The 27,200-nt window shown below is 54.8% G+C and overlaps 3 protein-coding genes across 12 annotated transcripts; 1 reads left to right on the forward strand and 2 right to left on the reverse strand.

Moving 5' to 3' along the window:
- Window positions 1-3,608: 3,608 nt before the first annotated feature.
- On the forward strand, window positions 3,609-13,084 carry PPP4C (protein phosphatase 4 catalytic subunit). Of its 6 annotated transcripts, none has more exons than XM_019011724.4 (9): window positions 3,609-3,805; window positions 4,020-4,180; window positions 8,964-9,015; window positions 10,196-10,246; window positions 10,458-10,559; window positions 11,109-11,282; window positions 11,370-11,496; window positions 12,374-12,563; window positions 12,641-13,084. In XM_019011724.4, the coding sequence occupies exons 2-9, from the start codon at window positions 4,083-4,085 to the stop codon at window positions 12,768-12,770; spliced, it is 924 nt and encodes a 307-aa protein (XP_018867269.1). In that variant the 5' UTR covers window positions 3,609-3,805; window positions 4,020-4,082; the 3' UTR covers window positions 12,771-13,084. The 6 variants fall into 6 exon arrangements, with proteins under 6 accessions (XP_018867269.1, XP_004057531.1, XP_018867270.1 ...); XM_004057483.5 differs by having other exon boundaries at window positions 3,679-3,799; XM_019011725.4 differs by lacking the exon at window positions 10,458-10,559 and having other exon boundaries at window positions 3,679-3,799.
- A 347-nt stretch (window positions 13,085-13,431) lies between these two features.
- TBX6 (T-box transcription factor 6) lies at window positions 13,432-19,581 on the reverse strand. Of its 2 annotated transcripts, XM_019011719.2 has the most exons (9): window positions 19,505-19,581; window positions 18,708-18,873; window positions 18,390-18,624; window positions 16,587-16,854; window positions 16,337-16,483; window positions 16,189-16,259; window positions 14,416-14,489; window positions 14,150-14,333; window positions 13,432-14,078 (listed from the first exon to the last, which is right to left on the reverse strand). In XM_019011719.2, exons 2-9 carry the CDS (start codon window positions 18,823-18,825, stop codon window positions 13,865-13,867), a joined length of 1,311 nt encoding a protein of 436 aa, XP_018867264.2. In that variant the 5' UTR covers window positions 18,826-18,873; window positions 19,505-19,581; the 3' UTR covers window positions 13,432-13,864. The 2 variants fall into 2 exon arrangements, with proteins under 2 accessions (XP_018867264.2, XP_055221752.1); XM_055365777.2 differs by having other exon boundaries at window positions 18,708-19,568.
- Window positions 19,582-19,944: 363 nt separating this feature from the next.
- YPEL3 (yippee like 3) lies at window positions 19,945-23,934 on the reverse strand. Of its 4 annotated transcripts, none has more exons than XM_004057480.4 (5): window positions 23,763-23,934; window positions 22,918-23,100; window positions 22,769-22,812; window positions 22,455-22,563; window positions 19,945-20,430 (listed from the first exon to the last, which is right to left on the reverse strand). In XM_004057480.4, exons 2-5 carry the CDS (start codon window positions 23,032-23,034, stop codon window positions 20,341-20,343), a joined length of 360 nt encoding a protein of 119 aa, XP_004057528.1. In that variant the 5' UTR covers window positions 23,035-23,100; window positions 23,763-23,934; the 3' UTR covers window positions 19,945-20,340. The 4 variants fall into 4 exon arrangements, 3 of the variants coding, with proteins under 3 accessions (XP_004057528.1, XP_063555681.1, XP_018867273.2); XM_063699611.1 differs by lacking the exon at window positions 23,763-23,934 and adding an exon at window positions 23,354-23,716; XR_002003080.3 differs by lacking the exon at window positions 23,763-23,934 and adding an exon at window positions 22,051-22,141 and having other exon boundaries at window positions 20,283-20,430; window positions 22,918-23,740.
- Between the last annotated feature and the right edge of the window lie 3,266 nt (window positions 23,935-27,200).

Below are 27,200 nucleotides of genomic sequence, written 5' to 3' on the forward strand. Positions count from 1 at the left end.
TCACTATTATCCCTCCAAACTTTGGATTAATTTGTCTGCCTAGCTCATTCAACTCTGGGAAACAAACACTGAAGTAAAGCAAATAAAAATTGAAGGTCGGTAGAAGATGGCAAAGGGGGCATTCCAAAAGGGAACATGTGCAGAGGCTCAGAGACTGGAGAGATTGTTTAAAGATCAATAGTTTCAGCCGGGTACGGTGGCTCACAACTGTAATCCTAGCACTTTGGGAGGCTAAGTCCGGCGGATCACGAGGTCAGGAGTTCAAGACCAGCCTAGCCAATGTGGTGAAACCCCCGTCCCCACTAATAATACAAAAATTAGCTGGGCATGGTGGCGCGCGCCTGTAGTCCCAGCTACTCGGGAGACTGAGGCAGAAGAGTCGCTTGAATCTAGGAGGTGGAGGTTGCGCTGAGCCAAGATTGCACCACCACACTCCATCCTGGGCAACAGAGCGAGACTCCGTCTCAAAAAAAAAAAGACTAGAGAAGCAGAGAACGTCATATACCAGTTTGGGAGATTTGGACTTTTATTTATTTATTTATTTTGAGACGAAGTCTCGCTCTGTAGCCCAGGCTGGAGGGCAGTGGCACGATCTGGGCTCACTGCAACCTCTGCCTCCCGGGTTCAACGGATTATCCTGCCTCAGCCTCTCCAGAGTAGCTGGGATTACAGGTGCACGCTACTGCACCCGGCTAATTTGTATTTTTAGTAGAGACGGGGTTTCACCATGTTGGCCAGGCTGGTTTTGAACTCCCAATCTCAGGTAATCCACCTACCTTGGCCTCCCAAAGTGCTAAGATTACAGGCGTGAGCCACCATGCCTGGCCTGGACCTCTTAATTTTATGATAATCTGAGTTCCCGAAAGAGTAATTGATAGAAAAAAAAAAACTACACCTGAGGACACAACTTTCTGAGTTCAAATTTCTTTTGAGACAGCATTTCGCTCTGTTGCCCAAGCTGGAGTGCGGTGTCACAATTTCGGCTCACTGCAACCCCCGCCTCCTGGGTTCAAGCGATTCTCCTGCCTCAGCCTCCCAGGTAGCTGGGACTACAAGCGCATCACCAAACCTAATTATTATTATTTTATTTTTTAGTAGAGACAGGGTTTCACCATGTTGGTCAGGCTGATCTTGAATTCCTGACCTCAGGTGATCCACCTGCCTTGGCTGCCCAAAGTGCTGGGATTACAGGTGTGAGCCACCACACACAGCCAGGTTCAAATTTCTTTCTTTTTTTTTTTTTTTTTGAGACAGAGTCTCGCTCTGTTGCCCAGGCTGGAGTCCAGTGACGCAATCTTGGCTCGCTGCACGCTCTGCCTCCTGGGTTCACGCCATTCTCCTGCCTCAGCCTCCCAAGTAGCTGGGACTACAGGCGCCCGCCACCACGCCCAGCTATTTTTTTGTATTTTTAGTAGAGACGGGGTTTCACTATGTTAGCCAGGATGGTCTCGATCTCCTGATCTCATGATCCGCCCGCCTCGGCCTCCCAAAGTGCTGGGATTACAGGCGTCAGCCACCGCGCCCAGCCCAAATTTCTTATTCTTTTCGTTTATAGACTGGGTCTCACTCTGTTGCCCAGCCTGGTCTTGAACTCCTGGGCTTAAGTGATTCGCCTCGGCCTCCCAAAGTGCTGGGATTACATGCTGGAGCCACCACACCTGGCCCCGGATTCAAATTTCAGTGTAAAATCCCCAATCCACTGTTATACAAGCAATGAACAAGTTATTTAACCCCTCTGAGCCAGTTTCCTCCTCTTAAAAAAGGCACAAAACTTAATAGAAAGCAACTAAGAAGCCAGGCACGGTGGCTCAAGCTGGTAATCCCAGCACTTTCCGAGGCCGAGGCGAGTGGATCACCTGAGGTCAGGAGTTCGAGACCAGCCTGACCAAAACGGTGAAACCCCGTCTCTATTAAAAATGCAAAAATTAGCTGGGCGTGGTGACAGGTGCTTGTAATCCCAGCTACTCAGGAGGCTGAGGCAGGAGAATTGCTTGAACCCAGGAGGCGGAGGTTGCGGTTTGCCAAAATCGCTCCACTGCACTCCCGCCTGGGCGACAAGAGCAAGGCTCTGTCTTAAAAAAATAAATAAATGAAAATACAAAAATTAGCCAGGCGTCGTGGCACATGCCTGTAATCCCAGCTACTTGGGAGGCTGAGGCAGGAGAATCGCTTGAACCTGGGAGGCGGAGGTTGCAGTGAGCCGAGATTGTGCCACTGCACTCCAGTCGGGGTGAAAAAGCAAGACTCCGTCTCAAAAAAAAAAAAAAGAAGAGGCCGGGCACGGTGGTACACGCCTGTGGTACAGCACTTTGGGAGGCTGAGGCAGGTGGATCATGAGGTCAGGAGATCGAGACCATCCTGACTAACACGGTGAAACCCCGTCTCCACTAAAAAATACAAAAAAATTAGCCGGGTCTGGTGGCGGGCGCCTGTAGTCCCAGCTATTCAGGAGGCAGAGGCGTGAACCCGGGAGGCGGAGCTTGCAGTGAGCGAGATGGCGCCACTGGACTGCAGCCTGGGCGACAGAGCGAGAGAGCGAGACTCTGTCTCAAAAAGAAAAAAGGAAGCAACTAAGAAATGTCAAGAGTGCCATTTTGGAATCAGAGAAGTCATGCTGACTGGGCACAGGCTTGGCGTGGGAAAAGTGGACTCCAATCCGTTAACTTCTGAAGTTGTCCACGGCAAATATTTCTCTGACAGCACAGGAAGAGATCTGAACCTGGCTTCCCTCATCCACTGAACAAGTATTAACAAGTATTTATATATGCCTACCGTGCCAGGCCTTATTCTAACCACTGGGGCTGCAATATTTAAAAAGACAAAGTTGGATCCTCCAAGGACTGTGGTGGGGAAGGCTGACAAAACAAGTAACAAAAATGTGTAACATTAAAAAAAAAAGTAATGTTAAAAAAAAAAAGTGTAATGAAGTTACAAAGCCTAGCCCCAGCTCGGCTTGTTTCCCTAGCTGAAATGGGGGATGGCCGGGTGCGGTGGCTCACGCCTGTAATCCCAGCACTTTGGGAGGCCCGAGGCGGGAAGATCGCTTGTGCCCAGGAGTTCGAGATCACAGTGACCTATGATAGCCCCACCGACTCCAGCCTGAGCGATAGAGCGAGACCCTGTCTCTAATTTAGAAAAAAGAAAGTTGTGGCCGGGCGCGGTGGCTCACGCCTGTAAACCCAGCACTTCGGGAGGCCGAAGGGTGGTGGTGGTGGGGGGTGCGGATCACCTGAGGTAGGGAGTTAGAGACCAGCCTGACCAACATGGAGAAACCCCGTCTCTATTAAAAATACAAAATTAGCCCAGCGTGGTAGCAAGCGCATGCGTGTAATCCCAGCTACTCAGGAGGCTGAGGCAGGAGAATGGCTGGAACCCGGGAGGCGGAAGTTGCGGTGAGCCGAGATTGTGCCATTGCACCCCGGCCGGGGCAACAGCAAAACTCCGTCTCAAAAAAAGAAAAGACAGTTGTTTAAACATTTTTATGAAATGATATGGGAGGGGACTGGTCTAGGGTTTCTAATAGCCTCCACATCGCCCAGCGGCAGAGCCCACAAAACTGTCACTGGCAGCCACCGGGTTCCTCCACCTCCTTCCCGATCTCAGGCTGGAGAAGTGGTGCAGGGGTCGCTGCGAAAGGAGAGGAGCGTGTATGACGCCACATCCGGCGCGCGGCGGAACTGGCCTCCCTTTGCTTCCGCGGCGGGGCCGGAAGTAGGAGCGGCGGCGGCGGCGGCGGTCGAAAGCGGAGTGAAGGAGGGAGGCAGGGAGCCGGAGAGCCGGAACCGGAGTCGCAGCGGCGGTAATAGTGCGAGACTCCTCTAAGTCACCGTCCTTAGGGCGGGACCGCGGGGTTCGACGGGAGTTAGCGGGGATGCGGCCAGGCCGTTGGACGCCGGGGGGTCCTGGGGCCGATGTGAGGGGAGGCGGGGGCGGGGGAGCCGGGCCGGCTCTAAAATCGAGTTGTCCGCCCCGCGCCCCGGACGGACACTGATCCGCGGGCTCGTCTTGGCCTTTCCCAGGAGACCCCTGTGCGGTGCGGAGGGGGCGGCGGCCCCGACTCTGACCCGCGCCGGGGGTGGGCCATGGCGGAGATCAGCGACCTGGACCGGCAGATCGAGCAGCTGCGTCGCTGCGAGCTCATCAAGGAGAGCGAAGTCAAGGCCCTGTGCGCTAAGGCCAGGTGAGCCCGTTGGCCCTGGGGAGGGGAGGCCAAGCCGCCGCCCACGGGTTCTGGCCTGGGGCAAACCCAACTGAGAACTTTGGGCTTGCCTCGTTCTGGAAGCTTTCCCAGAGAGGAGCAGGATGGAGCTGCTGCCTTCGAGGAAAAGCTAGCCTGCTCGGGGAAGACAGAGTGGATAAAGACACTTAAAGTTTAGTAGACGATGTGTTTCCAGTGGAGTAAGAGTGTTACATAAAGTACTTAGGAAACTCAAGGAAACAAGTCCATCTGTCGGGGGACGGAAGCTTGTTGGAGGGGGGCCGAACTGTGGGAGAGGCCTCGAATAAGGAGGTGGTAAAAGAGTCAGCCAAAAACCAAAGGTTTAAGACAGGAAAGTTAAAGACCGTGTGATTTATAAAAGTCTTCTAATTACAACAACAACCCTTAAAGGTTGGTGGTATTGTACTCATTTTACAGGTGGGAACTTTCATGTTCAAAGTTACCCACAAGTAAGGAATGGGGTCTGAAGCCAGCTCTTAGTGTCCTGTCCTTTTTCAGGCCATAATGCAAAAAGGTGGAGTTGGATCATTCACGTTCAGGGTGGGAGCCTGAGAAATCGTAGCAAGTAAGCCAGGGTAGAATTAAGCATGATAGGGAGGCCAGTTCAGAGTTCTGTGGGAAGTAGGATGATGTAGTGGTTAAGGCTCTAGGTTTTGCAGTGTGAGATGGCTCTAGGTTTGAATCTGAACTCTGTCGCTTTCTAGCTGTGTTAGTAATCTTAAGTGTCTTTATTTGTAAAGCAGAATTAATAGTACTTAATAAGATGATTGTGAAGATTCAGTGAGTTGGTGCTGGAGATGAGGTTAGCACAGTGTTTTGGTACAGCATACGTGCTTGATAATCACCAGGTATTCTATTTCTTTTGGAAGAGGGCAATAATGAGATGGGCTAAAGCCATCAGGGAGGGCTTTTCAGTGGAGGTAGGCCTTGAAGGATGAAGATAATTTGGCTAGCTGATGGAGGCAGGGCCAGTGAGGGAAGGGCATTCCAAGCAGGACGAATGTAACAGTGGAGGCCCTGAGATGCGTGGGGAACAGTCAGGGGTTTAATTACCTGCCTCCTCTGGGGAACTGTGTGATTGTGGCTTCTACCAGGCTGGAGAATTGTGGCAGAAGAGCCCACAGAATTACCCTACGTTTATTGAACAGTAAACATTGGCCTTTACAGGGCCACTATTTGGCCTGGCCCGGTACTGGCAAAAAACTTCTATCCATCTCTTCCCCCCAGCAATCCTATGAGGTTGGAATCATTTGCTGCATTTTATCGAACAGGAAGCCATGACTCGTAGAGGTCTGGTGACTTGACTGAGGTCACCCACTGAGGACGTGGCAGAGCTGGGTCCTGAATCTGTGGCCCTCAGGCTCTTTGCTTGGCCCTGCCTCACATAGACTCCCTGCAGCCAGACAGGGCCTGTGAGGGGATGATGAGCAGGGTCGGCCTCTTTTTCGCCACCTGTCTGTGGGTTTTCTCTTTTGCCAGCTGACCAGACCAGCCCCATGGTGTTTTTAGTTGTCCCCTCTCCCTCAGTCCTGATTGGCATTTTTAGGAACTTAAACCCGTTGTTGCCTGGCACTATTCTTTAACCTCGAAGTATTGTCTCCCTCACGGGCCCTGGATCAGTGTGGTGGTGATGGTAGACAAAGCTTAGATAGCATGCTGGAGTTTGCAGAATAGCAGGAAGTCGTATATTCAGTCTCCATGGCTCCTTGCAACAGCCTAAGGAATACGCAGGGTGGGCTGAGTACTTAGCCCCATTTCATAGCAGAGGAAACTGAGCCTTTGAGTAGATAATGTCTTGCCCAACATCACGCAGCTAGTCGGAGGGGAAGTTAGTTTTGCATCCAGGTCTTTGACTGTGCTCCGTGGTCACTGAGAGCCAGGCAGAGGCATTTAGATTTTGATGTGGGGTGTGAGGCAGCAGGAAGCCATGGAAGGCTGAGGGGTGGAGGGTCCTGCCCAGTTGAAACTGAGTGGAACTAGGAGGTACTAGGCCAAGGCCTGAGTTGGCCGCTGTTGTCCCAGGCTCAGTCTGAAGCAGGGCCATCTCTGATACCTGGTTATGGCCTCCTGGGGACCCACCAGAGGCCCAGGCTGAGGCTGGTGGTGTCAAGAGCACCAGCTTGCCTAGAGGGCACAGACATGCAGATGAAACCAGTGGAAGCACAGAGGTCCGCAGTGTCTGAGCTGAAATTGCTGCTACTAGAAATATTAGCACAGTAGGAGAGCTGAGCTTTTGAATCAGGTGGTCTTCAGTATGAATCTTTGCCTTGTCACCTAGAAGCAATATGACCCTCGTCAAGTCACTTTCTGATTTTTTGAAGTGATAATGACATGCAGTTGAGAGTCCGGGTATCCGGGCACAGGGCCTGCTGCGCTGGTAGCCGTTACTGCAGGCAGGTCCTGATAGGGCTGGGGAAGTGCTGCAAGTGGCAGAACTGGGGCTGGAATCTGGGCCTGATTCCCAGGCCACACTGGGGTTGTGCTGGCACTGAGGGGGGCTTTGCAGAGAGCACGGGCCCTGCATGTGACCTCCCTGGGCTTCAGGTTTTCACTCAGGGTCTGTGGAAGGGGCTGGCATAAATTCTCAGGAAATTGGGCTTCTGGGTTCCAATTTAGCCACTCTCCAGCTTGGTGACCTTGACCCTCCCGCTTTTCTGTAAGCTTTGGTTTCTTTTTTTCTTTTTTTTTTTTGAGACAGAGTTTTGCTGTTGTTGCCCAGGCTGGAGTGCAGTGGCCTGATCTTGGCTCACTGCAACCTCCACCTCCTAGGTTCAAGTGATTCTCCTACCTCAGCCTCCCAAGTAGCTGGGATTACAGGCACGCGCCACCATGCCCAGCTAATTTTTGTATATTTACTAGAGACGGGGTTTCACCATGTTGGCCAGGATGGTCTCAATCTCTTGACCTCATGATCTGCCTGCCTTGGCTTCCCAAAGTGCTGGGATTACAGGCGTGAGCCACCGCGCCCGGCCTAGCTTCTGTTTCTTTACTGTTATGTGAGGCTGAAGAGAACCTCCCCAGTCTGTTGGAAAGGTCACTATGAGCAGTTGATGGGGAAGGATGTTCAGCACAAAAAGCGGTGCAGGTGGGAGAGTCTGGGTACTGGTGTGGCCTCTTGGACCGCCGCCAGTGCTGCCTTCTGTTCCCAGAAAGCCAGGGCAGACCTCCTTCATGCTGCCTCTGCCATACAGAGCAAGGGGCATAAGTGAATCCTCCTGTCCACTGAGCTCAGGAAACTCATTCTAAGGGAAGAGATTGGCAGAAAGAGGGGGGCCAGGCGAGTTGGGCCTCCCACATCAGAATATCTTGATAAAGAGTCAGACCCCAGAGCCAGGCTTCCCTGGTTCATATCCCACCTGTGTCACTGGCACCAAGCCAGCCTCCTTCCCTGCTTCAATTTCTTCATCTGTGTACCAGGAATCATCATAGTACCTGCCTGCCAAGCTCTTAATAACATTCGTGGCACACAGTATGAGCTCGAATGTTCACTGCTGCTATTACCAGGCAAAATTTGGAAATACAGTGTTGCTTAAATTGGGTATCTATAGGCTGGGTGCAGTGGCTCACATCTGTAATCCCAGCACTTTGGGAGGCAAAGGTGGGTAGATCACTTGAGGTCAGGAGTTCGAGACCAGCCTGGGCAACATAGTGAAATCTCGACTCTACTAAAAATACAAAAATTAGCTGGGCGTGGTGGTACATGCTTCTAATCCCAGCTACTCGGGAGGTTGAGGCAGGAGAATCACTTGACCCAGGAAGCAGAGGTTTGCAGTGAGCAAAGATGGCGCCACTGCACTCCAGACTGGGCAATGGAGCCAGACTCTGTCTCAAAAAAAAAAAAAAAAGAAATTGGGTGTCTTACCTGGCAAAGTGATTTCATCTCCTGCTCACTCAAGTAGAAGTAGACTGCACTGCAAGGAGAAATAAAAAATATTTAAGTCCTCATAGTCATAAAGAAATATTGAACACATGGCAAGAGCACCTCACTTTTTTTTTTTTTTTTTTTTTTTGAGATGAAGTCTTGCTCTGTCGCCCAGGCTGGAGTGCAGTGGCGCCATCTTAGCTCACTGCAGCCCCCACCTCCCAGGTTCAAGCGATTCTCCTGCCTCAGCCTCCCAAGTAGCTGGGATTACAGGCACGCGCCACCACGCCTGGCTAATTTTCGTATATTTAGTAGAGACGGGGTTTCACCATGTTGGTCAGGCTGGTCTCGAACTCCTGACCTCGTGATCTGCCCACCCTGGCATCCCAAAGTGCTGGGATTACAGGCATGAGCCACCGCACCTGGCCAAGAGCGCATCACTTTGAAGGCGCATCCACTGTGGGCCTGCCCTGGGCACCTACCCTTGTGTCTGGATAGCCTGGGAGAAGGGCTCTGTGATTGGCCAAGAGTGACTTAAGCTCTGCTGTGGAGAGGATGGGGAGACCCGCCTCCCAGGAGTGAGTCCTGGATGCGGAAGAGGGAGCAGCAGGGGGAGTCAGGGCTGGAAAAGTCCCAGCCTGCTCAGAAGGCCTGGAACGCTGGGATAAGAGGTTGGACTTTGTCCTTTTGGCAGCAGGGGGCCAGGGAAGGGTGTTGCATGCTGAAGGGCCGTGGTCAGCCTGTTTTGGGGAGACTGTACGCTTCACTCCTGCCCCCTGGAGCTTCCAGGACCGCCTCATATCCTCCCCTCCCCCCAAAAAAGGTCAGGAATTGGGCTGGGCTGGCCTGGCTGTGGTGACCCTGGTCTTCTCCTGTCTCCAGAGAGATCTTGGTAGAGGAGAGCAACGTGCAGAGGGTGGACTCGCCAGTCACAGTGAGTACCTGCTGTCCCTGCAGAGCCAGGCCTGGTCTTTCAGGCACATGAAGTTTCCTCTTCATCTTGGGGGCTCTATAAGCCCAACCCTAAGCCTCTTTTATCTGTCCTTTCCCTCACCTTCAACGGAGCACTGCTAAAAGAAGTGGGGGTTGCTGTGCACGTTGGCTCACACCTGTGATCCCAGCATTTTGGGAGGGCAAGGTGGGCACATCACTTGAGGTTAGGAGTTCGAGACCAGCCTGGCCAACATGGTGAAACCGTTTCTACTAAAAATACAAAAATTAGCCACGCGTGGTGGCACGTGCCTGTAATCCCAGCTACTTGGGAGGCTGAGGCAGGAGAATCGCTTGAACCCCGGAGGTGGAGATTGCAGTGAGCTGAGATCAGGCCACTGCACTCCAGCCTGGGTGACAAGAGGGAGACTCCATCTCAAAAAAAAAAAAAAAAACAAAAAACAAGCCGGGCGCGGCGGCTCACGCCTGTAATTCCAGCACTTTGGGAGGCCGAGGCAGGTGGATCACGAGGTCAGGAGATCGAGACCATCCTGGCTAACATGGTGAAACCCCATCTCTACTAAAAATACAAAAAAATTAGCCAGGTGTGGTGGTGGACACCTGTAGTCCCAGCTACTCGGGAGGCTGAGGCAGGAGAATGACGTGAACCCAGGAGGCGGAGCTTGCAGTGAGCCTAGATCGTGCCACTGCACTCCAGGCTAGGCGACAGAGCGAGACTCCGTCTAAAAAAAAAAAAAGAAAGAAAGAAAGGAAAGAAAAGAAAGAGGGGTTGTGGGAAGGGACTTTGGATTTGTTAGTGGAGATTCTTGGCCAGGGCAGAAGGACTCCTATTTGGTGAGTGATTCTGCTCACATATCTCCAGGGCTCTGTGTTAGTAACTTGATTCTGGGTACTTTGTGGGGAGTAGAGAGAGGAGGGGGCCGGGACATCTACCTGGAAGGACTTAGTTCTAGCTCTTGCCTACAGAATAGTTGGTACTCAGCATAGGACAGTGGGTATGGTTCCAGACCAGACTGACTTGGGGTGGGAGAGGAGAATTTTGGTCCTAGGAAGTAGAAGTACAGCCAAGAGTGATAAAGCTCACTAAAGCAGCGGGTGTTTGGAGGGTAGTCCCTGGCAACTCCCACTGCTTGAGTTCCAACCCCACTCTTCCTGTTCCCCAGGTGTGCGGTGACATCCATGGACAATTCTATGACCTCAAAGAGCTGTTCAGAGTAAGAGTGTGGCCAACACTGTGAAATGTAATGGGGGGATGACTGGAAGACCCCTGTAATTGAGGGTGGGAGCCTTAATTTGGGGCGTGGAGTGGGGGCAAGGGGCCCCAAGTTAGATGGGCGGTTGTGGAAGAAGGGCCTCCGCTGGACAGAAACAGGTAGGGGGTAGGGGACTGTTTAGGACAGGGCAAAACTTTCTACTTCCCCACAGGTAGGTGGCGACGTCCCTGAGACCAACTACCTCTTCATGGGGGACTTTGTGGACCGTGGCTTCTATAGCGTCGAAACGTTCCTCCTGCTGCTGGCACTTAAGGTGGCGGTCCCCGGCTTCTGCACCCCCAACCTGGGCGACCTCGGGCCGGGCCTGTCTTAGTCCGTTCCGCCCTCATCTCCTATCGTGACTAGCCCCACCTTGGAGCTGTGTCACTGGTGATGGACCGATTCTGCTTTTGGGGGTGGTCAGAGACTTGATGGGGGTTGAGGCCAGCGGGGCAGCATTCTGGGAGGGGCAGAGGCTCACTGTTGCGAATGTGGCAGGTCATTGATGCCACTGGTGGGAGAGGCAGTGTGGGGCCAGATGACAAAGGGCCTGGGTGCCTTGCTAGGGACCCGGTCTGTGTCTGGCAGGTGAAAGAAGAGCCATTAGGTTCATAGTTGAGGGGATGGGTCAGGTTTACATTCTCTGGAGGGGTCGTGTGGGCCTGGGAGGTGGCTGATGCCACACGATTCAGGCAAGAGGTGCCAGGAGTGTGCTGGGCAGTGGTTGTGAGGATGGCATGAGGCTGGCGGGCATGAGGAGGTCAGAGAGGGATGTGTGGAGAGACCGTCTAGGCGCCAGCCCTGGCTTGGTGGCCACCCCCAGGTTCGCTATCCTGACCGCATCACGCTGATCCGGGGCAACCATGAGAGTCGCCAGATCACGCAGGTCTATGGCTTCTACGATGAGTGCCTGCGCAAGTACGGCTCGGTGACTGTGTGGCGCTACTGCACCGAGATCTTTGACTACCTCAGCCTGTCAGCCATCATCGATGGCAAGGTAAGCCAGCCCAGGGCTCCATGGGACAGGGAGAGGAGGGGGGCTTCAGGCCTCAGCCCCGTCCTCTTTCCCTGCTCTCCCCTGTAGATCTTCTGCGTGCACGGGGGCCTCTCCCCCTCCATCCAGACCCTGGATCAGATTCGGACAATCGACCGAAAGCAAGAGGTGCCTCATGATGGGCCCATGTGTGACCTCCTCTGGTCTGACCCAGAAGGTGAGGGCATGTGGGCAGGGGCAGGCAGGGACAGCCAGGAGGGGTTGGGAAGGAGAGGGAGCAGGGCTGGTCTTCACTGTCACTCGTCCTCCACCTGCCAAATGGTGGAACCCTGGAGGAGGAGCAGGGAGGCCTGCATGGCAGGTGCTTTGAGCACACAGTGGCTTGGGGCATGGCCCAGAGGGCTGTGGAGGACAACCAAGTCATGGCTCCCTGAAGTGAAGGGGCCTTAGAACATGACAGCAGCTTCTTCAGAGGTCAGAACCCCAGAATGGTAGCCCCCTGAGACCCCTCATTTTGTGGGTTTTCCACTAGTGTAGAGCAGAGCTGAGATTTAGTCAGGTCTTCTGAGGACCAGCCAGAGTTCCTGTTGTCACATACACACACAGGCACACACGCACAGGCAGCCTCTGCTCCAGCGCAAACACACACACACATACACATAGCCTCTGCTCCATCATAGCCACACACACGCACATGAGGCCTCTGCTCCATCACAGCCACACACATACAGACACACACATGCAGCCGCTGCTCCACAGCCACTCCAGACCTCCCTGTGACAACACAGGGTGCCCTTCTGTCTCTGGGAGTGCCCCTTTCACTCTTGTGTGCTGTTTGGACAGGGATTGTATGATCACTGTGATTATGAGGGGGCCCCAGGCATTGGGCGTTCTTTCTCCTCTGGAGCTTATCTGCCCCTACATTTGCTGTCCTGGTCCCCGCCATCCCACAGACCATATTCAGGCCCCATGCTCTGGTCCCACGGGCCTCTGGTGGACTTGGGGAGGGGCCAGGCTGCTCACCCTCAAGGGGCAGCGCTGGCAGCCAGAGAAGCCTGAGGACATCCCTCTCCATCCCTCCCTTTCCGCATCAGACACCACAGGCTGGGGCGTGAGCCCCCGAGGAGCCGGCTACCTATTTGGCAGTGACGTGGTGGCCCAGTTCAACGCAGCCAATGACATTGACATGATCTGCCGTGCCCACCAACTGGTGATGGAAGGTTACAAGTGGCACTTCAATGAGACCGTGCTCACTGTGTGGTCGGCACCCAACTACTGCTACCGGTGAGCCGGCTGGGCCGGGCTGGGATGGGCGGGCATCTGAGCCGAGCTGCTCCTGACCCTGCTGCCCCGCCTTCCAGCTGTGGGAATGTGGCAGCCATCTTGGAGCTGGACGAGCATCTCCAGAAAGATTTCATCATCTTTGAGGCTGCTCCCCAAGAGACACGGGGCATCCCCTCCAAGAAGCCCGTGGCCGACTACTTCCTGTGACCCCCCCCGGCCCCTGCCCCCTCCAACCCTTCTGGCCCTCGCACCACTGTGACTCTGCCATCTTCCTCAGATGGAGGCTGGGTGTGGGGGGGGCTGTCCTGGCTCTGCTGTCCCCCAAGAGGGTGCTTCGAGGGTGAGGACTTCTCTGGAGAGGCCTGGAGACCTAGCTCCATGTTCCTCCTCCTCTCTCCCCACTTGAACCATGAAGTTTCCAATAATTTTTTTTTCTTTTTTTCCTTCTTTTTTCTGTTTGTTTTTAGATAAAAATTTTGAGAAAAAAAATGAAAAAATTCTAATAAAAGAAGAAAAATGGTTTTTGGGTTTGTGCCAGACTTGGTTGGGAATGCACAGGGTTGCTGGCCTGGGACCTGGGGTGGACGTCAGGGCCTTGACTGCCTCAGGGCCCCGACCTGCCAGGAGGGCCAGGCTCAGGCCAGTCAGCTTGCCCAGGGCCTCCAGGGGCCGCTGCCTGCTGGCTTCCCCAGCCCTAGGGAGAGGGCGCTGTTCTCATGGGCAGCCTTATCTTATTAACAGCATACACACACAGGCACACACAGAATTGCAGGATTCTGATTTCTCCATTTTCCTGAAGAGGAGATGGGCCTAGAGAGCCAGTGGATTTTGTGCTAGGTCAGGCAGCTGGAAACACAGGAGCCCAATGTTTCCTGAGCATGGATGGCTTTTGAGTTTTATTAACAAAAATACTCTGGTCCCAGAACAACAGACTGGTGTGGCCTGCACCAGTGTGTGTGTGGGGGTGGGGATTGAGCCCCTCCAGAGCCCATGGGGAGGCCCGGTAAGTGGGGATGCTGGTCTGTGGCCCCATTTGGCCAGGCAGAGCCCCTTCCATTCACACGGAGGTGAGAGCCGGGAAGGGGAAGCCGGCCCCAGCTGGACTCCCAGCAGCCTTGGTTAGGCTTTGAAGCCAGAGTGGGGGTGGGAGTGAAATCAAGGTGTGAAGTTGGGGGGGTGGGTGGGCAGGCCCAAGGCGGCCATTTGGTGTGGGGGATGGGGCCGGTGGAGGTGAGGGGGCTCCAGGGCTGGGGGAAGGGAGCGGGAGGTTTGTGATGGAGGCAGAGGGGCCCAGCAGTGGTTCAGTACATGGGTTTGGAGCCCACATCCAGATAGCCCCCAGGCGCGGTGTATGGTAGAGGGAAGGGGCCCCCTTGGAGAAAGTGCGGGGCAAAGGGTACCGCCGGCGGAGCCGCTGGGTACCCGGAGCCCCCTGACCCGTGCGGCAGCTCCAGAAATGCAGCCGAGTAGGGGGCTGAGCGCCCGGAGTCTGGAGCCTCCGGGAAGCTGGGGCTCCTGACATGGAGAGAGGGATGTCAGAGCAGGGCAGAGGGACCCGCAGCCCCGCCTGGTCCCGTCCCACTCACCTGGTGGGAAGGTGACTGGGGGCCCCATGGAAAGCCGCAGGGTGCAGGAGGTAGGCCTCAGCACTGGGGCCACCACACAGAGGTGCCGGGGCAGCGGTGGCTTCCCCGGGGGCTGGGGCCTGTTCTGGATCTGATTCACGAATGTCTCCACCCAGGGTGGAGTCACAGGGACCACCTGGTGTGTCTGGGGAGAGGGAAGGGAGAGGTTGGGCTAGGGAGGATCCCTGTCTCAGGCCTGGCCCCATCGCCATCGGGACTACACTCACCTCCGCTCCCACAGGCCTCTGTGGCTGCTGGCTCTGGGCCCCGCAGTTTCCTCTTCACACGGGCGTCTCGCTCCCTGGGGAACAGTGGTGGTGATGCTGTTGATGATGGTGATGGCCATGGTGATGGTAACAGTACTTACCCGGTGCCAGGCATTTCACCCTCCCAGGGACCCTGTCAGGTAGGGGCCATCATTATACCCATTTTATAGATGAAGAAACTGAAGGCCAGAAAATTAAATAACTAGAAAGTGGCAGAGCTGGAATTTTGTCCCTGCTCAAGTTTGTCCATGCTTTCCTATTGTGTTTAGTATCAGTGGAAACTCCTTCCTAGTGGCAAGGCCAGGGCACAGTCTCACCTAGCTCATCTTTCTGCCCCATCTCCACTCTCAGCCTCTCTCTGGAATCCTCTTCTGTCCCCTCTTCACGGGCTGAAGCTGTCCTTTTTCTTTTCATTTTTAAAATTTGAGATGGGGTCTTGCTATGTTGCCCAGGCTGGAGTGCAGTGGCACAGTCACAGGTCACAGCTCACTGCAGCCTCCAACTCCTGGGCTCAAGTGATCTTTCCATTTCAGCCTCCGAAAGTGCTGGGACTACAGGCATGAGCCACCAAACCTATCCTTGCCTCACTGCAAGCGCAAGATCCTCAAGGAAGTCCTCCCTGACCTCCGAGAGCACACACCCCTCCCTCATAACATCCGTCACAGTTCTGCTTTTGCATTTGATGGAGTGACTCCTTGGTTCATGTCTGTCTCTTCTGACAAACTGGAAGCTACTTGAGGGCAGGGGCCAGCTCTGAGGTGCTGCACTTGGAACAGTTCCCATGGCCTTACGGAACCTTTACTGTCCGACATAACCTGGCTTCCCCTCCCCTGCCTGACTCTTACTCACTCCACTGCAGCCACGCCACAGGCACAGCCCCACCTCAGGGCCTTTGCACATGCTGTTCCCACTCCCTAGTGTGCTTTGCCAGATGCCCACCTGGCTCCCTCCCGTACTTCCTTCAGCTCTTTCTCAAGTGTCTTCTTCCCACTGAGGCCTTTCCAGGCCTCTTATCTAATACCTCACCCCAGTCCTTCCTATCTTTTCCTGGTTTATTTCTCTTCTCCTTTTTCTTTTTTTTCTTTTTTTTTTTTGAGACAGAGTTTTCTTTTCTTTCTTTTTTTTTTTTTTTTTTTTTTTTTTTTGAGAGGAAGTTTTGCTCTTGTTGCCTAGGCTGGAATGCAATGGCATGATCTCGACTCACTGCAACTTCCACCTCCTGGGTTCAAGAGATTCTCCTGCCTCAGCCTCCCAAGTAGTTGGGATTACAGGCGTTTGCCACCATGCCTGGCTAATTTTTGTATTTTTAGTAGAGACAGGGTTTCACCATGTTGGCAGGCTGGTCTCGAACTCCTGGCCTCAGGTGATCTGCCCGCCTCAGCCTCCCAGAGTGCTGGGATTACAGGCGTGAGCCACCACACCTGGTCTCTCTTCTCTTTAGAATGGCTTCCTAACAGATGACATTTTATTTATTTCTCTTGTCTGCTTGTCTACTCTCCCCACTAGAAATCAGCTCCATGAGGGCCGGGGCTTTGGTTTGCTTTGTTTGTTTTATCTCCAGTGCCTGGAACTGTCCCTGGCACATAGCAGGTACTATATAAGTATTTGCTGAGTCAGTGAATGAATGTTTTCACTTACCACTGCATTTCTGATGTCCAGCATGGTGCCTGACACACAGTGAGTGATTCATAAACATTTGTTGAATGCATGAACAAATGAATGAACAACTCCCACCTCTTACAGTTTCTGCCGTTCTCCCGGAAGCCTTTGGCAAAGGGATTTGCTGCAATCTTCAGTTGTGTGATCTGGGGACACACATGCAGGGTCAAAGCAACTGTGGTCTGGGCAGGGGGCCACCACCCCCTCAAGCAGGGTCACTCACCCGTGGGTTCTGGTAGGCTGTCACGGAGATGAATGTGGTCTCAGGGAAGCGGAAGGAGGCCATGCCCCCCCAGTGCTGGCTGCAGAGCTGGGCTGCCCGAACTAGGTGTATGCGGGGTTGGTACTTGTGCATGGAGTGCAGGATCAGCTGGGAGGGAGGAAATGGGAGTGATTCCCTGCCCTGCGCCTCAGACTTGGCCTCCCTTCCAGCACCCCCCAACCCTATCCTAGAGTCCCAGCCTGGGCCTCACGTGGCCATGGGGGTCCAGTGTGCTGTTGGTGAGCTTGACACGATGGAAAGACACAGGCTGCCGCATCCAATGTGCACCAGTGGCAGGAGAGTCGGGGTGAATGTAGACACGGTCGGGCAGGCGGGGCTCTGCCTTGCCGCTGGGCTCCCAGCACCGGCCCTGCCAGCGGTAGCGAGCCCCATCCACCGGAATCACATCCAGAAGAAACAAGTAGCGGGCCTCGGGGTCCAGGCCAGTGACTGACACTCGGCAGGCAGGGAACATGCGCCTGTGCAAGGGAGGGGACAGGAGAGGCCTGGAGCTACCCACTGGCCAGGGGTGGGCCCAGCACCAGTAACGGGACATAGCAACGGGCTCCCCAGAGCTGTCAGAGAAACATCAAAGGAGGTGGAATTAGAACCCAGAGGGCAGGCTGGAGGCTGTGGCTCACACCTCTAATCCCTATACTTTGGGAGGCCAAGGTGGGAGGATCTCTTGAGTCAGGAATTCAAGACCAGCCTGGGCAACATAGAAAGACCCCATCTCTACAAAAAAATTAAAAAATTAGCCAGGCATGGTGGTGCACACTGATAGTCCCAGTTACTACAGAGGCTGAGGCGGGAGGGTCACTTGAGCCTGGGAAGTCAAGACTACGGTGAGCCACAATTGCACCACTGCACTCCAGCCTGGGCAACAGGGCAAGACACTGTCTCTGAAAAAGGAAAAAGGGCCGGGCGCAGTGGCTCATGCCTGTAATCTCAGCACTTTAGGAAGCCGAGGTGGAAGGATCATGAGGTCAGAAGCTTGAGACCAGCCTGGCCAATATGGAGAAACACCGTCTCTACTAAAACTACAAAAATTAGCCTGGTGTGGTGGTGTGTGCCTATAGTCCCAGCTACTCGGCAGGCTGAGGCAGGAGAATCGCTTGAATCCAGGAAGCAGAGGTTGCGGTGAGCCGACGAGATCGCACCACTACACTCCAGCCTGGGCAACAGAGCAAGACTCCATCTCAAAAAAAAAAAAAAAGAACCCAGAGGGCGGAATCTTAGAGCTGGAAGGTTTTCTTGTCTCATTTTACATTTGGGGAAACAGGACAGACGGGTTAAGTGATCTGTCACACAGCAGGTTAGGAATAGAGCCATGACCTACCCCTCAAAGCCTATTTGCAGAAGCAGGGGTGACTAACTTTCTTGGTAGGAGCTTCCTGTCCCCACCCTCCTCTCCTCCCCTGATCTCCAGCACCAGAATCTGCAGCTCTTAGATGAATTTGCTTTAGAAAAAATATACCCTGCCTGCAGTAGGGCCGAGGACTCCATGCTAGGGCTTGAACTCCTGCCCCAGATAAAGACCTCATCTAAGGTCAAACACTGACCATGTCCCTGCCTCTAGGGTGACCCTGGACCTAGTCATATACTGACTCCTATTCGAGCTGCATACTGATCCCGAATCCTGGCCAGATTTCCCTGATGCTGGTCAATGGGCTGGCCCTTGACCCCCTGTCCTTGTCTGGATGCTGGTCTAAGCCACACACTAACCTATAACCCAGAGGGACTTCCTGACCCTGCCCCAGACTGACCCATGACCCTTGCCATAGATTGGTCCGTAAACTCAGCCACAGACTCCACAGACTGGCCCTTAACCCTTGTCACAGAGTGACTCCTGATTCCAGCCACAGAGTAACCCCTGCCCCAGGCCATAGTCAGATTCTAGGCCTAGGCAGACCTCTAGCCCCTCAGGAACCACCCAGTCCTAGACCCCTCCCCAGGGACTCTGCCTTTCCCAAGAGACCCCCACCAGAAACACGGACCCTGGCCAGCCCCTCACCTCCCAGCTTTGGTGATGATCATTTCTGTTCCCACAGAGCTGAACTCCTTCCATAGCTCCCGGTTCTCCAGGCTCAGGCTGACCCCCGGGAGGGAATGGAGGGCCTCTGGAGCTGATGGGGCCGGCTCAGTGCCCATGGCAGGGGGCAGAAGGGGCAGAGGTGGGTGCGCGGCCAGGGTGCGGGGAGCAGCCTCCATCCCGGAGAGGAAGCAATCCAGTTTAGGGGTGTCCAGTTCTGGAAGCCGGGGAAGAATGAGGAGCCAGCCGAGGGCCACAGCCCCCACATTCTCCTACCCAGGTGCTGGTCCCAACGCTCACCGGGGTAGCGATAGCCCTCCGCTAGGGCGGGTGGGAAGCTGGAGTCGGCCCCAGGTTGGGCGGGCCCCAGGCGGTAGCCGGCCCCCAGGGACGGGTACAATTCTCGTGGATGGTACATGTTGTAGTTCCTTCTGGCCTCAGGTCTCGCTGCTTAGGGCCCCCGGTGCTGCGAGATGCCCCCTTTATAGCTCACAGCTCAGCCCCTTCCAGATCCAGGATCACAGCCCCTCCCCTCTTTGGGGCCCTGGAGTTGGGCTGGGGTGGAGACCCCTGGGGCCTCGAAGGGGTCCGAGAGGGGGTCGGATACCTGGGTACGGTCCCCTCCTCCCCTCCCTCCCCACCCCGGGAGGCTTCATTAGCCTCGACCCCCTGCCCCCTCATTACATAATTAACTCCTCGGCTTGATTGATCCCCAGGGCTCGGACAGGGACGCAGTTTGGCGCTTCCGGCCAGCTGGTCCCCGTTCCCACGGTGGGGAGCCCCGGCTAGGGATAAGCTGGGGGGCGGGGCCTGGAACCTGGACGGAGCCAAGAGTCCCGGGACACACCTTGGCGCCCCAGACCTTCTGGCAGGTGACCGCCCTCCGCCCCCCTTCACTTGGAGGCCGGGCCCTGGAGGGAAGCAGCATGAACAGAGGGAAAGTGCAGGCTAGTGGGACGCGGCCTGAGCTGATTTCACAAGGCACTCGGGGCCGCGAGGAGGCCGCAGCCCAGTCCCGAGCACCGTAGTCCTCCCTGGTCCCCATGCTAAAAAAACCTCCATCCCGAGCCAAGCCTCCAAAGTTCGAAGGCGCTCACAGTCCGACAGCTTCTGACGCCTCGCGCCAGGGTTTCCCGAAGGTCCCGCGCTGGGGAACCCTCGAACTACACTTCCCGGCAGGCTCAGCGCTGAGGCGCGCCCGAAGGAGCCGGACGGACCACGCGGGGGCCGCTGGGAGTTGCAGTCCGACCGCGAGGGGGCTGCGAGGCCGGCGGCGCGGTTGCCTCCCTGGGACGCTGCCCCTAGGCGGCGGCCAAACGCTGCAGATGAGCAGACGCAGATCAGCCGAGGTCACGGCGTAGGCAGCCAGAGTGGACTCAGGACCTCCGCCAGCCGTGAAACCGTCCCGGTTCCCGGAGACCCAGCTTGGACGGCTGTGCCTACCCCATGCCCCGCCGGGGCTCAGAACCGCACAGGTCTATAGGGGCGGAAATCTCCGCTTGAGCTCCCCCTTCCCGGATTACACGCGAGCCTGAGCTGTCTCCACTCCATTGTTTTATTATGTACAAACGCTACAGAACGAGGGGGACAGACACGCGTGGGGTAAGAAGGGCCTGGTGGGAGGAGTTCACAGAGCAGACGGTGCACTGGGGCCAGGAGAGCAGAACACAGGCCATAACTACAGGGCAAGTGGGGCAGGAACGGGTTAAAAACGAGATCCAAGCCAGCCAGATCGCAGGAGGTGCGGGGGCGTCGTCCCCCTTCTGTTCTCCCCCCAAGGTCACAGTGCATGCAATAAAATATATATACAGGAGCTAGATCCGTCCTCTGCAGGGGCTCTGAGGGTCCAGAGCTCCCTTCGGGCGGCGGGAAGCCGGTGGCGCTCCCTGGCGGCCAGGCCGGGCTGGAGCCACATGCGTCGGGGGAGCGGGGGTCAGTCCCAGCCGTTGTCTTTGATCATGTGGTTGAGTTCAATGATGTACTTCCCCTCTTTGTACTTCTGGCTGCTCTCAAAGGCCTGTTCCTGAAAGGAGGGGCGGGACCGTCATCCCCGGAGCAACAGTCTCATCACAAGGCACTGGGGTTGGGAAGTGGACATGAGTGGCCCCATTTTACATATGAGGAAACTGTGGCCCAGAGGGGCAGGGCCGTATTTCTCACAAACACAGAGTAGAATAGAACTCCCTGACTCAAAGGTACTTTTTTAAGTACTAATGATGGCTCCAACAGAGAAGATAGGGAAGTGGCTAAAAGATTTCACAGTTCAGGGTTTGCAAACTGGTAGCTTCATGGCCATTTTGGCCTACAACATGTATTATGTTTGGACAGCAGACAGTTTAATAAAAATAACTTTAAAGTATTAAAATATAAGTAGGCCTTGCTCACTCCAGTTTGCCCAGCCTGCCCCCAACTCCCAACCCCGCCAATCTATGCTACCCTTTACACATCTACAGTATCTGCTTGGCCTTGCAGGCACTTGGTTTTTTTGTTTGGTTTTGAGAGGGAGTCTTGCTCTGTCGCCCAGGCTGGAAGTGCAACGGCGCGATATCGGCTCACTGCAACCTCTGCTTCCCGGGTTCAAGTGATTCTGCTGCCTTGGCCCCCTGAGTAGCTGGGATTACAGGTGCCCACCACCACGCCGAGCTAATTTTTGTATTTTTAGTAGAGATGGGGTTTCACCATGTTAGTCAGGCTGTTCTCAAACTCCTGACCTCAGATGATCCACCTGCCTCAGACTCCCAAAAGTGCTGGGATTATAGGCATGAGCCACCACACCCAGCCTGGCACTTGAGTTTTTGACCTCTTGTCTAGGCCAGCTCTTTATTTAATTATTATTATTATTATTATTTTTGAAACGGAGTCTCGCTCTGTCACCCAGGCTGGAGTGCAGTGGTGCGATCTCCGCTCACTGCAAGCTCTGCCTCCTGGGTTCACGCAATTCTCCTGCCTCAGCCTCACGAGTAGCTGGGACTAGAGGCGCCCGCCACCACACCCAGCTGATTTTTTTTTTTTTTTTTTTTTTTGTATTTTTGGTAGAGATGGGGTTTCACTGTGTTAGCCAGGATGGTCTCAATCTCCTGACCTTGTGATCCACCCGCCTCGGCCTCCCAAAGTGCTGGGATTACAGGTGTGAGCCACTGTGCCTGGCCGGCCAGCTCTTTATTTGGTAGAGGTCCAGAGTGGCCAAGCCACCTGTCCAGAGACACACAGCCAATCTGTGGCAGGGTCAGCAGCGAGCTCAGGTGAGGGCTGGCTGGCTAGCTCTGCCTGGGACATCCACCTCACAGAGGCACCACAGTTCCAAGCGACGCCTGAAGAATCCTGTCCCTTGCAGTGTCCCAAGAGCATCTTCCTGAGCATCTAATCTGATCCCTGTAACAATCCTGGGTGCTAGGCAGTGGCTTTATCTTCCACTGAGAGATAAGGAAATGAGACTCAGGGTAGTGAAATCAGACCCTGGACAGCAGCAGTGGCAATGAGGACTATGGAAAGGGAGGCTGGTGAACCCAAGCTCCATGTTGTTGCAGAGTCTGGGCAATTTTTCTGATACTCTGAATGGCAATATAAGCTGGTGACCAAGGGTTTGGAGTGAAAAAAAAACCAACCAACCAACTCAGATTCTGGTCCCTATTCTGTTACTTACCAGTTGTATGATCTTAGGCAAGTTACCTAACATCTCTGGGCCTCCCTGTCTTCTTCTGTAGAGATAATAATAGCTTCTACCTAGAGGATCACTGCAATGATTGAATGAGATAATAGACGCCAGGCACACAACAGTGCAAGGCACATAAACATTCCATAAATGGTGACTCTGATTATATCCTAACTCTCAAATGGGGATCCAAGTGCCTGGGAGAGAAGGGATGGGTTAAGAGAAAAGTTCTACACCCCTTGCAAGGTGCAAGATAAAGAGAATGTGGTCAGGGATGCTGACTTGTGTGAGCTCGGCCTATGCAATCTGAAAGGCTATAGGGTGACAGCTTGTCAGGAGGAGGTGTTGGAAGGTCAGGTCAAAGGCTAGCCTGGGGTCAGAGGTGGGTGACTCACATATTTCCAGCCCAAAGTGGTCTTGCAGTTCTCGCAGTGGATGTCGGCGACAGCATGGAGGCCGGTCAGCAGCACCCGCTCCTCGGCTGGCCCGCAGCCCACGTTCACCCTGTGGGGACATGGGGCAGTCCCAGGGAGGGTCCTGCCATCACAGGGCCCGCCCCCCCAAGCACTGTGTCTGTCCTCAGCATCCAAGAAATGATGCTCACAATTTCCTGCCTGCACCGGGGAACTCTGGGAGTCTCAGCAGGATGCCAGGGGTCACAGGTCACAACAGAGGTCAGGGAAAGCAAGAAGGGAGGCCAGATACTCACACTGAGTTGAAGAGGTAGGCACGCCCCTGACTGCCCTGGAAGGACTAAAGGGTGGGAGGGTGGGAAGAGAGGAGGGGGTCAGGGCTGCCGGTGGGGAGCTGCCAGGCAGCCCCTATAGGTTCCAGCCCCACTGTGGCCTGGTTGGTTACCTTGGAGATGAGGTCGTCGTGGTTGGCCAGGTGAGCGCGGCAGTGGGCACAGCTATACCTCCGGTGACAATCATCCAAGTAGGCCTGAAACGTCTTGGGCTTTGAAATCCGCACCATGGCGGGGGCCGGGGGCAGTGGCCCCACGCGGGGAGCGGCCCACGGGGAGCAGAGGGAGCCCAGTGCCTGCCAGGGAGGGAGTAGGTGGGCTGTCAGGACCTGGGCCACACACATGCGAGGCACTCCCAGAGCCGTGGGGACTCGCTCTGTCACACTCGGCTGCTCTCTCCTTTCCCCAGAGCCAGCAGCCTCTCCGGGGACCAGAGGCGTCTCGGTTTTGACTCAGTGAGGAGGCCTCAGGTTGCATCAATGGGGAAACTGAGGCTCGGAGGTGCCCACGGTGAGTCACCCGCCTGCTTCCGGCCTCACCCTTGCTGACCTGGCAGCTGAAGCTGGAGGAAGGGGCTTTGGAGGGGCTGGGCTGTCAGTTCCCAGTTTCGGGGGAGCATGGGCGGGTAGGCACTGGTTGGTCCTTGCGACCTCATCTGGAGAGCAGTGGGGTTCACTGGTGGTTTAGGAGGTTCATCGGGGAGAGGGTCCTCCACCTGGAAGAGGTAGGAGGCCTCCCCGTGAAGGTGGAGGGTCACCTAGGAGGGGAGGGGCTCTCACCTGCGGGCGTCAAGGCCTCCTCTAGGCTCAGGGGCTCTTACCTGCATCGCGGAGCCTTACCTGGACCCCGGGGCTCACCTGGGGCGCGGGGGTGGGGGCGGGCGCCGGGGGAGGGGGCAGTCCTCGCGGGCTGGGCAGGGGCGCGGGGCGACACGCAGCCCTGACGGCGCGGGCCTCACCTCGCCTGGGCGCGCGGGGCCCGGTCCGCCGGGATGGGCTGGCCTGGGAGTGGGGGGCGCTCCTGGCGGGCGCCGTCCCCCCCGGGCCCGGGTTCGCAGGCGCCTGGACTTGTTTACACCGAGCCCAGCTGCTGCCGCCGCTGCGGCGGGAGGGGGAGGGGACCCGCCTCCTGTCCCGGCGGCCGCCGTGGCCAATGGGCGCTCCGCATGCAAATGAGGGGGCGCGTCACACGGCGGCCGGCGCAGGCCCCGACCGCCCCTCCCCCGCCGCCCGCTCCCGCCGGCCCGGAAATGCGGCTGCGGCCCGCGCGCCCCCGGCCTGCTCGCATTCCTGCTTGTGGCCCGCGCAGGGGCGGGGTCGGAGGGTCTAGGCCGGGCGCGGAGCGAGGAAGCGGGTGGCGCTGTGACGCATGCTCTGGGGGAGATGAGTATAATGACCCGCGTTTGTCCGCCGCCCGTGCCCCGCTCAATCCCCGCATCAATCCCGTGAGGCCGTTTCTCCCGTTGGCTCCACTGTACCGGGGCCTGAGGCCCAGGGAGGTCTCGCGGCTCCCTAGGTTATCCAGCTAGTAAGAGGCGAAGCTGGAATTCTCACTGTGGGCCCATTCCATGGCTTTTGCCAGAGCGCCAGGGACACACTCAGTTCACCTTCTAGCAGGGAAGACCCAAAGATGCGCGCCCCTGGCAGCCAGGGCGTCGGACCAGGCAATTCCTACTGTCCAGCATCACCTCCTCCAGGCCTCTCGGATGCCTCTGTTGGGACAGCTAAGTTCCTCTTCAAAGACTCAATTTCCTGGTCATAAGCTGTAAACAGATTCTACTCCCGCTTTTTCTTCTTTGTCGCACGTCTACCCTATTTGGGGAAGTTTAAACCTTAGCCAATCGGGATCAGCTCAGATTGCGCGGTCCAACCCCCCAGCCAATGGGGAAAGGACACAGAAACAGGAACTGCGTTACTGCGTTAGGGTTAAAAACCACTTCCCTCCTTTGTTGGCGGGTGCTCTTGCGATTGCAACCAGCGCAAGCAGCACCCTTCTGCAGAAGTAAAGATGCCTTGCTGGGAAGTCTTCTGTCTCAGTGCTGGTTTTTCTTGACTACACTGAGCACTTGTTTTCAACAAATTTAGGGGTCTTCTGGGATCCCATTCTCCTTTGGGAGGGGTAGCGATTACTTTTCCTCGTGAGACACGTCCCACTGCCTTGTTGCAGTGGCCCAAGGAGCGGAGGATCGGGTCCGCCCAAAGTGAGGAATAAATCCGGACTTTCAGCAACGTGGGCAGGAAGGAGCCTTAAAATTCCCAGGCAAGTGGGTAACTCTGTGCACAGACCAAGGTAAGAAAAGTTGCTACTGGGGCGACAAAGTATTTCCTTGGTGGTTGGGGTCACTTGGAGGTTGAAAGTGCATGGCTGAGACATGTCAGTGGACACGAATCGAGTGTGGAGTCCAGACTTGGTTCCATGGTCACCTCATAAGGCTTAGGGCAGTTTTCCAGTCGGGGATTATACCGACCCGCTAATGCTAAGAGGGGCCTGAAATTCCCACGAGGGAAGCGGCCAAAAAGTACGAAGCGATTATTCATATGAGTGCAAAAAACCTCCAATGGGAAAAGGGAGAGGTTAAGCCCCTAGGAAATGGGCACCAACCTCCAGAATGGGAAATACCCCAAGTAAGACAGGGAGTACAAAAGGCCAAGCAGACAATAAAATTCCCCCTGACAGTCCTCTGGGCCTTATGTTAGAGTACTGGAGGTATAATGAAAGAACCATGTAACACAAGGAAAGACAGTGAATGATAAAATATTGCCGTTTTATTTGGACCAAAGAACCTATCCTCAGACCCTCAGTCTTTTGGCCAAAGTTTGGATCGGACGAGGATTGGATATGCCAACTCTTAATCCAGTATGTTAATGAAAAAAGTCCAGTCTCTCAAGAGGAAATAGATTATGCTCTGTGTTGGAGACAGGAACATGTCCTTCCCTTTCCCTTAAAGGATGACGTAAAAGAGAAACCAAACTCAGTACCCCCCTAGGACAACCCAGTTAAGTCAGATTCTACATCTAAAGATGCCAATGTATAGGATCCCCTAGACCATCTTCCCCCGCCTACCCCACTCCAGGCTAATCACTCAGTCCCTCCCCCACATAACCCTGCCCCGTGGGCCTTGTGGCCCCACATCCCCATTGAGCAGCCACCCGAACATGTCCTTGCCTCAGGAAAACTCCAGCACGAGATGGAACAATGCCGGAGGGATATTCAGAACTTTCCTTTTCCCTCTTCCTCAAAGGGGTCTGCCCCAACCCCTTTTCCCTTAAGTACCACTGGGAGGAGGGGGTATTGGTTTCGTAAATGCCCCCTTAACTAGTTCAGAGGTTAGAAATCTGAAAAAGGAACTCAAACCATTATCAGATGATCATTTTGGAGTCACACATCAAATTGAACAATTTTTAGGGCCGCAATTGTATACTTGGGCTGAATTAATGTCCATCTTAGGTATTCTCTTCTCAGGGTAGGAAAGAACCATGATCCTCAGGGCTGCTATGATAGTCTGGGAATGTGAACACCCTCTTGGTCAAAACGTCCCTGCAGCAGAGCAGAAATTCCCAGCCCAGGACCCTCAGTGGAACAGGAACAATGCAGCCCACTGAGAAAACATGAAAGACCTCAGGGATATGATAATTAAAGGGATTCGGGAATTGGTGCCTCAAACCCAAAATATTTCTCGAGCATTTAATGTACACCAGGAAAAAGATGAAGGGCCCATGGAATTTTTAAAGAGACTTAAGGAGCAAATAAGAAAATATTCAGGCTTAGACATAGAGGACCCACTTGGACAAGGGATGTTAAAGCTCTATTTTATCACCAACAGTCAGCCGGACATTAGAAAGAAATTACCAAAGATAGAAAATTGGCAAGACTGCTCCATAGAGGAACTTTTAATTAAGAGAGGCCCAAAGGCCGGGCACGGTGGCTCAAGCCTGTAATCCCAGCACTTTGGGAGGCCGAGGTGGGTGGATCATGAGGTCGGGAGATCGAGACCATCCTGGCTAACATGGTGAAACCCTGTTTCTACTAAAAAAATACAAAAAATTAGCCGGGCGTGGTGGCGGGCACCTGTAGTGCCAGCTGCTCAGGAGGCTTAGGCAGGAAAATAGCGTGAACCTGGCAGGTGGAGCTTGCAGTGAGCTGAGATCACGCCATTGCACTCCAGCCTGAGAGACAGAGCAAGACTCCGTCTCAAAAAAAAAAAAAGAAAGTGATTAACTCTGATTTGGGTTCCACCGTCAGATTTATTGATTTATTTATTTATTTATTAAAAAAAAATTCCCAGGGAAGTGGTAAGGAGAAAACGATACCCTATTCCCTTAGAAGCTAGAATGGCTCTAAAACCTATAATTGAGGGCCTCGTCCATGACGGACTCCTTGAACCCTGTATGTCCCC

This window comes from Gorilla gorilla, chromosome 18, assembly GCF_029281585.2.
Source record: "Gorilla gorilla gorilla isolate KB3781 chromosome 18, NHGRI_mGorGor1-v2.1_pri, whole genome shotgun sequence".
Taxonomy (NCBI): domain Eukaryota; kingdom Metazoa; phylum Chordata; class Mammalia; order Primates; family Hominidae; genus Gorilla; species Gorilla gorilla.

Excerpts from the sequence above, each read along its gene's own strand:
- PPP4C (XM_019011724.4), top strand. The coding sequence starts at position 4,083 with ATGGCGGAGATCAGCGACCTGGACCGGCAGATCGAGCAGCTGCGTCGC. Across the intron at positions 4,181-8,963 it reads GCCCTGTGCGCTAAGGCCAG|AGAGATCTTGGTAGAGGAGA; the intron begins GTGAGCCCGTTG and ends TCCTGTCTCCAG. Across the intron at positions 12,564-12,640 it reads GCACCCAACTACTGCTACCG|CTGTGGGAATGTGGCAGCCA; the intron begins GTGAGCCGGCTG and ends CCCGCCTTCCAG.
- TBX6 (XM_019011719.2), bottom strand. The coding sequence starts at position 18,825 with ATGTACCATCCACGAGAATTGTACCCGTCCCTGGGGGCCGGCTACCGC. Across the intron at positions 18,625-18,707 it reads GGAGGGCTATCGCTACCCCG|AACTGGACACCCCTAAACTG; the intron begins GTGAGCGTTGGG and ends CCCGGCTTCCAG. Across the intron at positions 14,079-14,149 it reads CCCAGTCACCTTCCCACCAG|GAGCCCCAGCTTCCCGGAGG; the intron begins GTGAGTGGGACG and ends TCTCCATGTCAG.
- YPEL3 (XM_019011728.4), bottom strand. The coding sequence starts at position 23,148 with ATGTGTGTGGCCCAGGTCCTGACAGCCCACCTACTCCCTCCCTGGCAG. Across the intron at positions 22,564-22,768 it reads GCCTACCTCTTCAACTCAGT|GGTGAACGTGGGCTGCGGGC; the intron begins GTGAGTATCTGG and ends ATGTCCCCACAG. Across the intron at positions 20,431-22,454 it reads CCACTTTGGGCTGGAAATAT|GAACAGGCCTTTGAGAGCAG; the intron begins GTGAGTCACCCA and ends CCCTCCTTTCAG.